Source organism: Glossina fuscipes, unplaced genomic scaffold (genome assembly GCF_014805625.2).
Source record: "Glossina fuscipes isolate IAEA_lab_2018 unplaced genomic scaffold, Yale_Gfus_2 0, whole genome shotgun sequence".
NCBI classification, from domain to species: Eukaryota; Metazoa; Arthropoda; class Insecta; order Diptera; family Glossinidae; genus Glossina; species Glossina fuscipes.
Window position 1 is genome coordinate 41,416,627 of NW_023998414.1, and position 13,980 is coordinate 41,430,606.

Sequence of the window (13,980 nt, forward strand, 5' to 3'; positions counted from 1 at the left end):
ACGTACAAAACAAGGAGACAAAGTTACAAGAAATCAAAATAACTTATTTCAAATTTACAAACTATTTATCTAACTTTATGTTTCATATTACGTTATATTGTGCGGAATTTCGATTTTTTATATTATTATTATCACATATTATTTTCAAAGAAATGGAAAAAAGCAATAAAGGCGATTAACATTGAACTTGAAATATATTTGTCATATGTTCTTATTAAAGTACATTATATTAAAGAGTAATCTTCAAATAAAGGAACATTTAGTAATAATAAAGGATATTCTATAACATCATAAAATTTTTTTATTAGTCAATTCGAAAAATGAATATTCAATTTCAAACAAGTTTTGCTTTTTTTATGTTAATTATTATAATTTTCTTTGCTAATCGGACCATATTTTTTCTAAAGGAAATCATTACTGAAATGATATGGTAACGCAGACAAGCGAGGTTTTTATTGTGTCAACGCTTTTTCTTATTTAATTTGTGGGAGTATAAGCAAAGGTGGTGACGACTATTCTCTTTAAGTTCAAAATTTATATAATTCTTGGCTATTTCATACTAACTCCAATTAATTTGTATTGTATGCGTTGTAATTTTAGCTTATATTAGAGATGAGCATAGCAAGCAATAAGTCGATACATTTTCAATTTAAAATAAATTTGACAGAACAATACGTGTTAGCATTTTTTTTTCATTTCTTTAACTGCCCCAGTGAAGTCTATTTCGATGCGCTGCTTCCTTTATATTATTTGTTCTTTATTCTTTGTTTTTCTAATCAATCAAAGAGTTTATTTGTTTTTGTATTAATTTTTTTTATTTTATTATTGTTATTAATATTTAATCATTTTACTTGCATTTTTTTCGTAATCTTTCTGATAGAATAATGTCATATAACATACTTCCTATTATGCGTACCATTTGAAGCTTATTTATTCGAAAAACGCAATTACACTTCAATTACAGTCGAACCCCAACTTTACTAAGGCCCAAACAAAAAACTCTGGCCTTTTTTACGCATCCCAGCAAATTTTTTTGAATAACAAAAGAGGAAGAAGACAGAAAAAGAAATCGAATACAATGTTTTGGAAAGGGTTTGCTTTTTGGCAACGTTTTCGAACGTCTTTTTCAAAATTGTTGGTTTTGTAAGAAAACTATTTTCAAACATTTAAAGAAATTTAAATTTGATGAAATTGATTAAGCTTGTTGAAAATTAAATTATTTCAATATTAAAATTGCAAAATATATACTCTCATGAAAGAATTCTCAACTGTTACGATTATTTTCACTTCTTTTATCTTTTTTTAGGGTTTTCAATGCGGTCTCTGCTGCGATTTTTTGCAAAATAAATACTTCCTATACTTTACAGTCAATTATAATTGGTAGACACGTTGATGGCACTTTCCCTTTAAAGATTTGCAGACTTTTTTTATTAATTTCGCGTTGACTCGTTTTAGCAAATTGTAAATTGTTATATTCAAATTTTTGCTGATAGTGTATTGAAGGTAATTGCTCCGAAAATTGCTTTCAGCGACTCCAATTGGTAGCAGAATTCGACCCATTTCAAAGATGAAGAATATTCTATATCTTTAAACATTTATTTAGATTTTGCGAGATAATAACATTTAAATGGTTAAAGCATATATACGAATTTCGTGATTTATAACTTTTAGTATTGGGAACAATTATATGGTTGTCTGTTCAATACTTTGCTTAAAGGAATGTATCTTAATTATAGCTGTTACAAAATATACTACAAACAAATCGTGAGACGTTTCACTTACCAAACATCTATGAGATATAACGTAAAGTTTTTTTTTTCTAACATTATGATTCGAAATTTATGGAGCACGTATAATGGCTTCATATGCAGCAAAAATCATCGGTGCAACTTCGACCGAGCGTGATTTCAAGCTAAGCGTAGCATCAGGATTACCTGGTTGTAATTTCAATTCCAATAGTACCCATATGTTATTGGTTAATTTAAGGGACTGATACAGCATATCTTGGCCTTCCACATTGCGTTTGGCAATGGTGAAGACGTTATTAGTTGTCATTTTAGAGGCAATGCCGTCCGTAGTGCCGATTACACCACTTAAGCTATATTGCATCTCATTGGCTGCGGGTATTTCTTTCCAAGTGTTCAAAAATACTCTTTTATCCAGTTGTCCATCTTCGGCAAAGAGAACGTTGCCGTGAACCAAACAGGCAAAATAGAATATACCGATATTATTCTTAACGGCCACCTGAAGATTGTTTAAAGGTTCCATACGTTGTATTGGCCCTTGGGTGGCCAAAGGTAAGCTTACTTCCGAAGTTTGATTAGGAGGCAAAGGAGCTACTTGTAAAGGCTGGCCAGGTATTAGACCGAAGCTGTTTTTGTTAAGTTGTATAGCAAAACTGTTCATGGGTTGCATTGCTTTATTGGTAAATTTCATTTCCATAAAAACTTCGCCATTACGCCGAGAAAAACTGCCTTGTATTTCCAAACCTTTACCCTTCTCCGCGGGTAGCCAAACTATTTTGGGTATTTGCAATCCAATATTCAAAGCATTGCCGCCCAACCCGAATATGTCTCCCAATAAACTAGTAGCGCCTCCACCAGCAGCCGGCTCAGTCGGAGGGCCACCTAGCTAAATAAATTTAAAAACCATTAATAATTCTTTGAAAATTACAAACCATGAATTACCAATATGTCTAAACCACCGCCCAGCAAATCTACACCCATATTGTTCGGGGCCGAATTGGGCATCGAAGGCGCATTTATATCCATAGATAGTAAATCTCCTATCAAAGATTCTTGATTGGGTATAACCATAGCTTCTCCACCACTGCCACTGGTCTCTGTTTCTCCCACTGTATTGGCTCTGTTGGGTAGTGATTTGCGTACACCGGCACCGCGGCCCTCTACAAATGCTGTAGGTGGTTTATGATAAACGCTAGCCAACGAACTAATGTGACAAATCAATTCGTCTAGTAATGTAGGTTCTAATAAATCAGTTTCCTCTGATATTAAAGGCTTATCAGCCAGTACCACTTCCTTAGCAGCAGCCGGGTCTGTAGATAACAGACGCCAATAAATGAAACCACGGTCTCTTAAATCAGGATTATCCGAATCCTGAGTTGCCAAAGACAAAACGTGTTGGACTAACTCCTGCGTATCAGAAGGACGCTTTAAAAACAGTTTTACGACCGCTGTTAGAAGTTGTAACTGCACTTGGGCGTTTTCATCTTGAAAACCTTCCAGGAAACTGTCCAATAATTCGTCGGCATTATCAATACGTTCGGCATATTCACCAATAATCCAAACCATAGAAGCTCTTGCCTCTGGTTCATCTAAGGTATCCAAATTCTCGCACAGAGTGCTGATGATACTCTCGTATTTGTTTGGATATTTACGGAAAATATCTTTTATGACAACTATGGCCTCCTGCACTACATAATTGACTTTCGTTTGTATAAGATCAAGTAAAGTGGAAACACAACGTTCTGCAGAGGGTTCTACCTACAAAAAAGAGAAAAATGAATTCTAACAAACTTTTTAAAATATGCGTCCCATTCTCAAACCTTAATAGCGCATCGACCAATAGCTCTCACAGCTTTCCGGACGAAGTCCACATCGACCTCGGTAGCATATTCTTTTAATTCGCTCAAGACTTGCGCTATATTGCTTTGATTAGCCAAACGTATCATAATATCTAACTTTTCCAATTTTACATATATTGGATCGTTATACTTTACAAAGAACACTTTCATTTCATGTTTCAAGATATCGGGACGTTTCTGAACAATTAAATTGATGTTACGCAAGGCTACATATTGTACTTCGGGCTCGGAGGATAATAGAGTAACTAAAGGTGGTGCCAGTTTTTTAGTTAAGGTAGCACAAAAGTCGCTATCACTCGAAAGCATTTCCAAGAGCTTCATTAAAACTTTAACGGCGCTTAAGACCACTGCAGCATTGGCATGAGCCAATCGTGGGGTTATACGTTCGCAAATAGACTGAGCTTCCCTTTCATCTTTTGGACTGTAATTGGCCAGCGAGTCTAAAATAAAAACTTGTCCCCACTCAGTGCACTCATTGAGAGCGGTCAGCAGTTTATTAATAGTGACCGAATTCATTTCAACTAATGGTTGGCCTGATTGACTCGATTCATTGATTTCGCTTAAAGCGGCTACCGCATTGGCCACAACCATGGGATTTGAATCGGATAATAAATCTTTTAGTTGATCTAAAAAGCCTTGATCCTCTACCATGGACGAAGAGATGTCGTATAATTTAGCTACGCAGACAGCAGCTGTTTTGCGGACATAAGGATCTTCGTCTTTCAAGCATTTGCGCAAAGGTTCGCACAAATATTCAGTTATTTTATCAACACGTATACAACCCATTGTACGAACAGCCAAAGCTCTTATCAATGGATTGGAATCTTCGCAATCTTTGACAAAGGTGTTAACAGCCATAATAGCCATATCGGGTTGAGATTTCGCATAATTCATTAAATACAAATAAACCAATTTTTTTAACTCCAAATTGTCAGTTTGCATACAATTTACCACATCGGGAAACAAAGCCGATACATCCTTTCCTACTGTCATACTGGCAATGACCTAGAAAATCAATTATATCATGAAGCTTTAATATTGATTATATTATATATATATATATATATATATATAGATATACGCTTAAACCTTTTTCACTGCCTCCTTTTTCTTTTCCTTCTTATCATTATTTAGTTCCGATTTCAATTCGAAAATTTCACCCTTTTTGGTGGTAGTAAAATACTTCGAATCGGTCATCTTTTATTGAGATTGCAACGTCTTTCTGAGAATTAGAGTGAAAAAAAAAACCAAAACGAATAGTTTTTGTGAATGAACTTCGATATTTTCAATCAAAAAAACAAAAAAGTAAAAGTTTCTAATGTTTTTATGGGGCGTGTCTAACGTTGTAAATTATCTGAGAATTTTCTTATAAAAGTATAATAATGTCGCATTATAGATTCATATTTTCTTCTCTCTTTTTGTATATTTACGCTTTCTATTATTACACTAAAATTTGAGTTAATTCCCACAAGTAATTTTTTTATTTTCTGAGCACAAGTAATTTTCTTATTTTCTGAAAGCTTTCAGTTTTTTCTCTATTAGAAGGCAAAAAGAGTAATGTAGTTGTTAGATTAGATATATAATGGCTGACAAATCATTAATAGTGTCACCTCGTATTAATTTCAAAACTCAAAGTGTAGCCACATGATAATATATGTTATTTCTATTTTCGGGTTGAGACTCCAACTTTCTCCACATTTTACAAAACTTTATGGGAATTGACAAATCATATGACTTCGCCTATATATAAACAAATAACACAATAAGAAAACAATGATGAAGAGCAAATAAAAACAGTTTATTTTAAATTTAGAAATTATTTATCTCATATATGTTTATCTTACACAAACGTAGTTTTTTATATATTATGTGAATTGCAATTTTTGTTTTCTAAGAAATGAAAAACAAATAAAAAGGACCTTTAAAGACTTTAAAGTTGAAGTAAAGAAATGTAATCACCAAATTGTTTTTTAGACAGGCGATAATTGATGCTCTATTAACTTCGGTATTTTTTTTTCTATATAAATTTGTTTATCTATATGTCTTTGAAAAGAAAACCCATGACCAAGAGTGCCAATTACTATTGATCATATTAATCGATCTAAATAAGTTCGAGATCTCAGCAACCTACTGTTGCTTTTTATAAACCTATTGTTTATGTTTACGTTAATTTTTTTATTTTTAGTTCTAAAACCATATGTTTTTGTTTACATTTTCCTGTAAAATAATACAATACTGCGACTGTCCATTGCTTAACCATTTCAGAGTTTTTAAGCTGTAAACGCCAATGACGCGTCATTGTATCAGCCTCCGGTAGTTATGAGTCTATTTTCGATAGCTGACGTCCAAAGACCTTCCACACAATGATGCGTTATTCCGCTGTTTGGGTTAAAGAGACGCAAGCGATTTACCTTATCATTTCAAAAGAGAAGGCAACAAAATCGATTTAGATCCGCACTACAACATATGGTTTGAGAAGTCAAAATAAAGAAATCGACGTAAATGCAAACAATAAATGCATGAAAACAACAATAAGTAAATTGATGTAAAAGCAAATTATACTTTACAAATACTTTTGTGACGTAATAAAACAAAGTAAAAGAATGGGTTAAAAATGCTGTGATTTGACAATTGGACATACATCACCTTTATTGCTTGTATTCAATTTTTATAACGTAAGGTAGAATACAAACTAAAATTTTAAGCCGCATAGCATGGAAAAGATTTAAATTAATAATAAAAAAAAAAAACATTATATTCGGTCGTGGGCGAATTTTTTATACCCATCACAGTGATCCTAAAAAGAGGAAAGAACTAAATTTTCATATTCTACAATATTGAATGGGCGCGGCTGATTTTTTCTATTTTCAGAATCACCGCGGTTGTACTCTATGAGTAGCAAGCGAAAGACACAGAAAGCAGAGGTGTTCACAGTTTTTGTTATATAGGCGGGAGCGCGTTTTGGGAGGGTTGTTTGCAAAGTTCGGATCATGTTCCAATTCTTTTACAAGTGTATGGGCAATACCTTCATTTTTGCGAACGGCAGAATGAATGTTCACAAGATTCATTGCACAGACGGACAGGCGGACGTGCTTAAATCAATTCATAATTTAATGCCGACTCGCCGTAACTGTCGTAAAAAACATAAATTAGATAAATAATTTCTAGACTTAACTTAAAAGTCCTTATATCTTTTGGTCTTTTTTTTCATTTTATTTTATTTATATCTATGCCTAAAAAAGCAAATGATTTGACAATCCCCACAAAGTCTCGCCGTATAGTTAAAGCCCCATCCCGAAAATAGAAATAACGCGTCATTGTGCTAAAGCGCATATGGCGCGTTCTCATTTTATTTATTTCTGTATTTTTTTCTATATTTCAAAAATTGAAGAAAGCAAGAAAAAAAAAAAACTCAATTTAATATTCAACAAATAAATGTTTATTAATACCATTTCTTTTATGATAATTGTTATTAAAGTGTTAAATCTTAATTATATGTATTTGAAAACCACATAAAATAAAAGAGAGTAGAGATGGAAACTTTTGCTGGCTTTTAATAAATTACAATTTAATTAAGAATTAATGATTATATATTTAGATAATCTTTTTTCTTTTTTTTTTTTTTTTTTTTGTTATAAACTGAGTTAATAATGCAGGCTTTGTCATAATTAATATTTTTCTTTTTATTTGTAACATTCTTTTCTCTATGATGATGGTGATTACTTTACAACAATGTATGGCTTTGTTCTTTTAATTTTTAATATGAATATGTTATTAAAAAAAAAAGGAAGAAAGCATTATTATTAATTAATACTTTAATGTATGTATGTTAGATATTTAATAATGTAAAAGTGTATTATACAATAACAATAGTAATAATTATTTATTCAGATAATATATTTTATTTTCAATCTTGTCATTACAAGATGTTCTTGAAACGTTTAGTAAATATAAAAATGAAATAAAACAGATAATTAAATTAAAATTATTTTTAATTTCTGTAATTCAGTCTTTTGGAAATAAACAAAGAAAAAAAAAAAAAAAAAAAATATTTTTTTAAATCATCTTAGTTGTGCTTGCATTTACTTTTTAAGGAATCGAAAAATTATTTTCTTCCGTTAAGAGGAAAGAAAATATTTAAAAGGAAGCTATCTTCGCATGTTTAAGATCGACATCATTGTGAACATTACGAAAAATGTGAAGAAAATGCAGTGTGTTTTTTTTTCTCGAGCGTAGAAATATATCGGTTAAACGATTAGGACTGTACCTTTGCAACACAAACTCTTTGATAATTTCTATCAATGTCTAGATCGGATCTCTTATAAGTTGCAAGTAATAAGCTTTCCTGTTGATCTGCGTTTCATGATAATTCATTTTTGTTAACATTTTTTTAATGGAGTTGGAAAACAGTTTTGCTAAGTCTTCGATAAATATTGTGCTGTTGTTGTTGTATGATTTACTTATTTGTAGTAGTTGCATTGGATTAGTGGATTTTCAAACTTGAATTATGGCCTTGAAAAATTGAAAATTTCTTTTCCCCCCTTAACTCCTACAAATAGGAGTCGTCCATATCCAGCTTGGCGGATGAATGGATGGATGGATGGATCGACATGATTAAATCAGCTGAGAATTTTACATCCTTTAAACATACTGCTGAGTGCGAGAAAAATGGTATCAAAAATCAAATCATTCATTGCATCGCCTTCATAACTCTCAACATTGATTTGGAAATAGACAACGATTTTTGAGGTTATAAATAAAATCAATACAATTTTTCGGACCCAGCATTACATATGCATATTTTATGGGACCACTTATGCATATTGCTGGCTACAATCAGTATGTAAAGAGAAATGAAAATTCCTTCGAAAAATTGGATTGAATTGAATAATTATTTTCATTTTTTTGAAAAACAACGAATGAAACCCCAATTCCCTTAAATAGATATTACTTTAGTAATGGTTTCATTAACTGTTTCCTTTTTTTTATTTTTATTTTTTTCTATTTTCTAAATATAAATTAGTTTAGCGTTATTTTCTTGTTCTTCTTCAGCAGTTTTCATTGGTATAAGATTATTAGATTCTATTTATTTTATGTAAATGTTGTTATGTCTTTCTTAAATATAATAATTTGTCGGTTTATCTTTTCTTCTTCTTCTTCTTCTTCTTCTTTTTTTGCTTCGAGTAAGTTTTAAAGGTGGTTTCGTAAAGTGCTTAATTTTTGTAGTAATAACGTTTCATTTTGTATATATATATGTATGTCTTGTTGCATTTATATATCAATATCATTTCTCTTAGGTGGAAGTTTTCTTGAGTACTATATATAACTTAATTTGTTTCTATTATTTTTTTTTTTTCCTTTTGTTTTTGCCTTAGTTGTGGTTGCGCTACATTTCTATAGCCTTAGCTATCTCCCTTTTGCCTTGTGTACGATTATTAACCAAAGATATGAGTTAGATCTGCTAGATTGTTTTTGTGTTCTTTTTTTTTTCTTTTTTTTTTCTTTTTTTTTATATATAAAAATAATCCCATTTAAAATATATTTACATATGTTAGATATGTTATTAATATTAAATGAATAAAATAATGTGCATAAACAAATTGAACAATATATATATATATATAAATTAAGATTTTTATATTTTTGGTATGTAGTGTGTGTTTAAACTTTGATTTTGCTTAGCTTTTTTAGTTTTAAATTCTTCTTATTTGCAATATGGGTAAGTAAATATTTGATTTTTAACTATATTATTAATAATAATATACTATATGTATATGTTAATGTAAAATATACAATAAAAATACTTATACATATTGGATACTTTTTAACTTGTATATATATATATATATATATATATATATATATATATATATATATATATATGTACATATATACATATATATATGTATATATATATATATTTGTTTATTTAACCGCAAGTATATAGTTTCCGTTTAATATGCATTGTATATAAATATAATTTAGTTAAATGTATATATATATAATAATAAAACGTATAAAATAGTTTTGTTTTTTTATTATACTCGCTTTTAAAAAGATGAAAAACTAAAGGAAACAAAAAATTAAATTTTATTTTAAGATCTAATCATTTATGGGGTAAGTAAATTATAGTACTAATCATTTTTCCCCTTTTTTTCAAACCCTACATCGCTTGCGGTATTAGGGTATATTTGTGCGGTTTGTGTGAAGGTGTGTAACACTTAAAAGAATTTAGAATGGACATACCGATCGACCATCAAAGTCTGAGTTTGCGATTTAAGTTTCTATAACTGTAGTCAGTAGTCTGGTAAGGGTCCTTGTGAGTTTTGCTATCAAAAATGAATCGAATTGAACTATTTGGCTACCGACTACCGAAGTTAATTCTACAAATTGGTTGCATATAAGTCTGAACCATCTGTTTTTCCGGACCCCTTCTCCTATGAGAAGTAAACCTGCACTTGCAGCAGGTATAGTATAAGTTTTTAATATTTTATAAGGAAGTTTGGCGGAGAATTGCGTTAAGCAAAATAGATGTTTAATGATTCTTGGCCTTGCTCGACTAAAACTTTTTGATTTGTTTGTTTAAGAGCGGATTGTGTCTAAAACACAAAAAAAAAAAAAAAAAAAAAAATTACGATTATGACGAGTAATTATATTTCGGGTTAAATGAAAAGAATTTTGAAATTATAGAGCATAAATTCTCGATCTGTTTGAGTCATTTGGGCAGACGCACATGCTCAGATGTATTCCGAATTTGAAATTGGCTTTTGCATCTTAAAATGATTTAAAAAAAAAAAAAATGCAATTTTCATTCTCTATAACATCGGATATGCGTAGTCAATTTTTGCCTACAGCGTTACTCGCAGAATATGTGTTCAAATTTTTGTTGATTTGTCTGCTCTAGTTGATGAGTAATGAGCGAAAAGGCAATTTTATATTCCTCTTTGAAAAGCCGAGGTATTTTCAGTTTTCGTAGTATTGTAGGCGTGTTCGTTCACCGATTTCGAATTCTATCCGCAAGCAAGAATTTTCAATGTTTCTGCTAAACTTGAAGTCGATAGCGTAACTTCCGCGGCCACGAATGTGTTTACAATGGAAGGACAGAGGGACGTGCTTAAGTTAATTTAGAATTTGACGCTGATCACAAATATACATGTGTCATCGAATCTCTGAAGCTTCTTTTTGGATCTTCCAAACGTTTTTGGTGGGCATGCAAAGCTAGAGATACGATTGGCATATGTTTCACTTGAAGCATCAAAAATTCGAAGCTTATAAGCATTTTTACATATTTTCCTTTTTACCTTTTCAAGGAGAATATCCAAAGAAATTTCATATATATGTAGTTAAAGAGTCAATCGATAATATTACGGTAAAAGAAAAAAGAAAATAAAAAAAAAAATAAAATAAAAAATGAATAATATAAACGAATTTTTTGTTTTTTTTTTCATAACTTTGCAGACACTTGCGATTATAATTATTTATGTGTGTTGGGTTTAAAGAATTTCTTTAATTATTTATTTATTTATTTACTTTTTTATATATATGTTATACGAAAAGTTTAGGTGGCCTTAGTTATATTATATATTTACATTTAATTTTTGCATTTCATTACAATTCTTTTGTATTTTTTGTTGGATTTAATTTAATTTTTTTTTTTTTTTTTTTGTTTTATTTCGTTTTCGTATATATATTATTTATTTTCTTTTAATTTTAATTTTATAAGTTTACTTTTAATTTTTGCTTCATCTTATTTAATTATTAATAATAATTTATTAGAAGTCAAAAGAATAAATATTAAAAATTGTAAATATTCTAAGCATTGCTCATATGTTCTTTTTTGTATATAATTCGGATTTTTTTTTTTTTTTTGAATTTACTCAATTGAATGAATTGAATATTAAATGAAAATGAAATAATTTATACGAGTAAAAGGAATTAAATAAATGATGAATAAAGTTTCATATGTTTAACTAAATGCTAAATGCCAATCTTATCTCGATTTTCTGTTATGTTAATTGCTGGTTGTGGCACTTAATCTTCCCATTTTGGGAATTGCGTTTCATCTATAAACATACTGAACGAACCGCTTGTACTATTGTTAGCATTCAAGGCTTGATTTGTAGCGTTTGTCGTTCTAGGGTTTGACGGTGACGATGATGTAGCCGATGATGGTTTTCGAGTATTGCGGGTCTCTTAACGAATCCAACGAATCAAAGAAAATCAATAAAAATAAAGATATGAATATATTTACAGTAGGACTTTGTCTTTTGGCAAGAGGTGTAACAATTTCGAATTCAGAGCCATTTTCGAATAATTATCGTAGCATTGATTAAGTAAAACTTAGAAGGCTTTCACGCATATGCATGCGGTGTAATTGGATCTGCCACATACGAACTGACCTGAAAATGATGCTATCGACGATGGACAATATTTATTTTCAATAGAACGGCACCGTCTATCGCACTGCCCGCGAAACGACGGTCCTTTTATGTAATTGATTGAAAAGGACATATTTTTACGAAAGAAAGGTGAAAGATGAAAGTTGTTCTCAATCTCAAGAATAAGGATAAGGATGTAAGAATGTAATGCTTAGCAATAAGCGAGAAAACTGTTTAACTCATAATGAATTTTCTAGATTCACCAGTTATTATCTGTATCTGTGTGTATATGTAAGAAAATATTATTCGGTTATTTTATAATGATCATCGTGATCCTAAGAAGAAAAGGAAAGAGAATTGAGTTTTCATACTCTATTACGTTGTGTGAATGCGGCTGATGTTTTCTATTTTAAGAATAAAAGGGTATGTGCTCTAAGTAGACGTGTCTTTCGATCGATTCATTTTTGCGGTCAAGCCAGAATATTGATAACACACATTACACAGACGGACGCTCGGATATGCTTAAATCGGTTCAACATTTGGTGCTGATGACAGAATATTTGTACTGTCTCTGAAGTGTCCCTGTGGGCATTGCAAACGTTTTGACAAAATGAATATGCCCCTGACCGCCTTCGGTGATGGGTGTGGGATGCGATGTTATTCCTTTTCACCACGACGTATAAGTAACGTTTAAGGAAAAGTTTCATTTTATTGAGGAGTATGCGCAACAAGAATTCCAGGCCCGAGGGATTCGGATTAAAAGAGAGCAATGGACATATGTAAATCGTTTGTTCACATCTAAAGTGAAGAAAGAGGACATTTCGAAGTCTATCGATAATGGCTGCTGTATATTCAATGACGAATTTCGTTGATGCACCCCCCCCCCCCCCCTCCCCGCCTTCCACCCACCTAACGTTTTACTAGTCGTTGCTTAACGTATATAGAGAACTTACTTGTTGATTGCTTTGTCGCTGCCTGTTGCGTGTTATCTTTGCTTGCCCACACCGGTTCATGATTTTGATTCATATAGGATGGTTGATCCCACACTGCTTTCTCTTCTCTACTTGTCCGATTCTTGTTCTGCATAAAACAAATAAATTGATGATAAACTTTTCTCATTATTTGAAATTTCGACTGAATTGATTACTGTTTATGAAAACCTACATAATCCTTATCAACCTTTAACTCCAGCTCTTCGGTGGTCTGCTCGAGTGTACTGTGTGTTATGCCATAATAAAAGTACATAACGAAGCCCAACGACATCCATATAGTAAATCTAACTAAGGTCAAGATGCTTAACTTAAATATTAAATAAATATTAACAGTAATGGCAATGGCCGGAATAAATGGAAGTCCTGGTGTAAGGAACGCAAGAGCATATCTAAAACGTATATAGACAAGAAGATAGTACAAATAGGGCGGTGAATTTAATCATTTTGCAATAAAAGTTATGCTTTTTTTTACCTATTTTGTGGTTGTCTTGAGATAATTAATAATATCACAAATATGCCGATAAATAAAATGAAATAAATAAATATGGCGAAACCACCGGACAAGCCAATGGCCGCAAACAGATCCAAGAAGAATATGAGACCGAACATGAGGCCAACCAGTTTGGTTACATACATGCCTGCGCAGAGTTTTTCGAAGAAATAAAAACGAAAATTTAGGATTTTGAAAATTAAATTCTCGGTGATTATGAGATCAAGGTCTAAGCTGCAGCAGAATTTTTTGCAAAAGAAAAAGAAAAAAACAAAAATATATGTTTTTTTTTTTTTTTTTTTTTTGTTGACTCGCAAAAATTTTAACATTTGTATTGATATGACTGTGCAGCCTTAGCCAAGGTTCCGAAAAAAATAGAAAAAAAAAAAGAAAAAAAAGAGAAGTAAGAAAATTATATTCGGTCATGACCGAATTTTTTATACCCATCACTGTTGTACTAAAAGAGACTAAAAAGAAAGGAAAAAGTTTTATATTTTCATGCTCTATAATATTGGA

At 31.0% G+C, this 13,980-nt stretch overlaps 2 protein-coding genes across 4 annotated transcripts in view; both read right to left on the bottom strand.

The window, feature by feature from the left end:
• Positions 1 to 1,230: 1,230 nt before the first annotated feature.
• Positions 1,231 to 5,182, bottom strand: LOC119641260 (AP-1 complex subunit beta-1). 3 transcript variants are annotated; one of them, XM_038039854.1, is made up of 5 exons: positions 5,050 to 5,182; positions 4,694 to 4,826; positions 3,566 to 4,609; positions 2,688 to 3,503; positions 1,231 to 2,631 (listed from the first exon to the last, which is right to left on the bottom strand). In XM_038039854.1, the coding sequence occupies exons 2-5, from the start codon at positions 4,799 to 4,801 to the stop codon at positions 1,840 to 1,842; spliced, it is 2,760 nt and encodes a 919-aa protein (XP_037895782.1). In that variant the 5' UTR covers positions 4,802 to 4,826; positions 5,050 to 5,182; the 3' UTR covers positions 1,231 to 1,839. The 3 variants fall into 3 exon arrangements, with proteins under 3 accessions (XP_037895782.1, XP_037895770.1, XP_037895790.1); XM_038039842.1 differs by having other exon boundaries at positions 5,035 to 5,182; XM_038039862.1 differs by lacking the exon at positions 5,050 to 5,182 and adding an exon at positions 4,947 to 4,976.
• A 6,300-nt stretch (positions 5,183 to 11,482) lies between these two features.
• The window catches only part of LOC119644654 (probable cationic amino acid transporter), a 24,143-nt gene continuing 21,645 nt past the window's right edge, over positions 11,483 to 13,980 (bottom strand). Inside the window, exons 9-12 of the mRNA XM_038044311.1 lie at positions 13,447 to 13,612; positions 13,147 to 13,363; positions 12,936 to 13,062; positions 11,483 to 11,796 (exon numbers count right to left, since the gene is read on the bottom strand). Of these exons, the coding sequence (XP_037900239.1) occupies positions 11,636 to 11,796; positions 12,936 to 13,062; positions 13,147 to 13,363; positions 13,447 to 13,612 (671 nt within the window). The 3' untranslated portion in view covers positions 11,483 to 11,635. The remainder of the gene's footprint in view (positions 11,797 to 12,935; positions 13,063 to 13,146; positions 13,364 to 13,446; positions 13,613 to 13,980) is intronic.

Bases quoted from the DNA above. Each gene is read 5' to 3' on its own strand.
- LOC119641260 (XM_038039854.1), bottom strand. From the start codon at position 4,801: ATGACCGATTCGAAGTATTTTACTACCACCAAAAAGGGTGAAATTTTC. The intron at 3,504-3,565 runs GTTTGAGAATGG...TCTTTTTTGTAG, and splicing joins TTGGTCGATGCGCTATTAAG to GTAGAACCCTCTGCAGAACG. The intron at 2,632-2,687 runs GTAATTCATGGT...AAATTTATTTAG, and splicing joins GCGGTGGTTTAGACATATTG to CTAGGTGGCCCTCCGACTGA.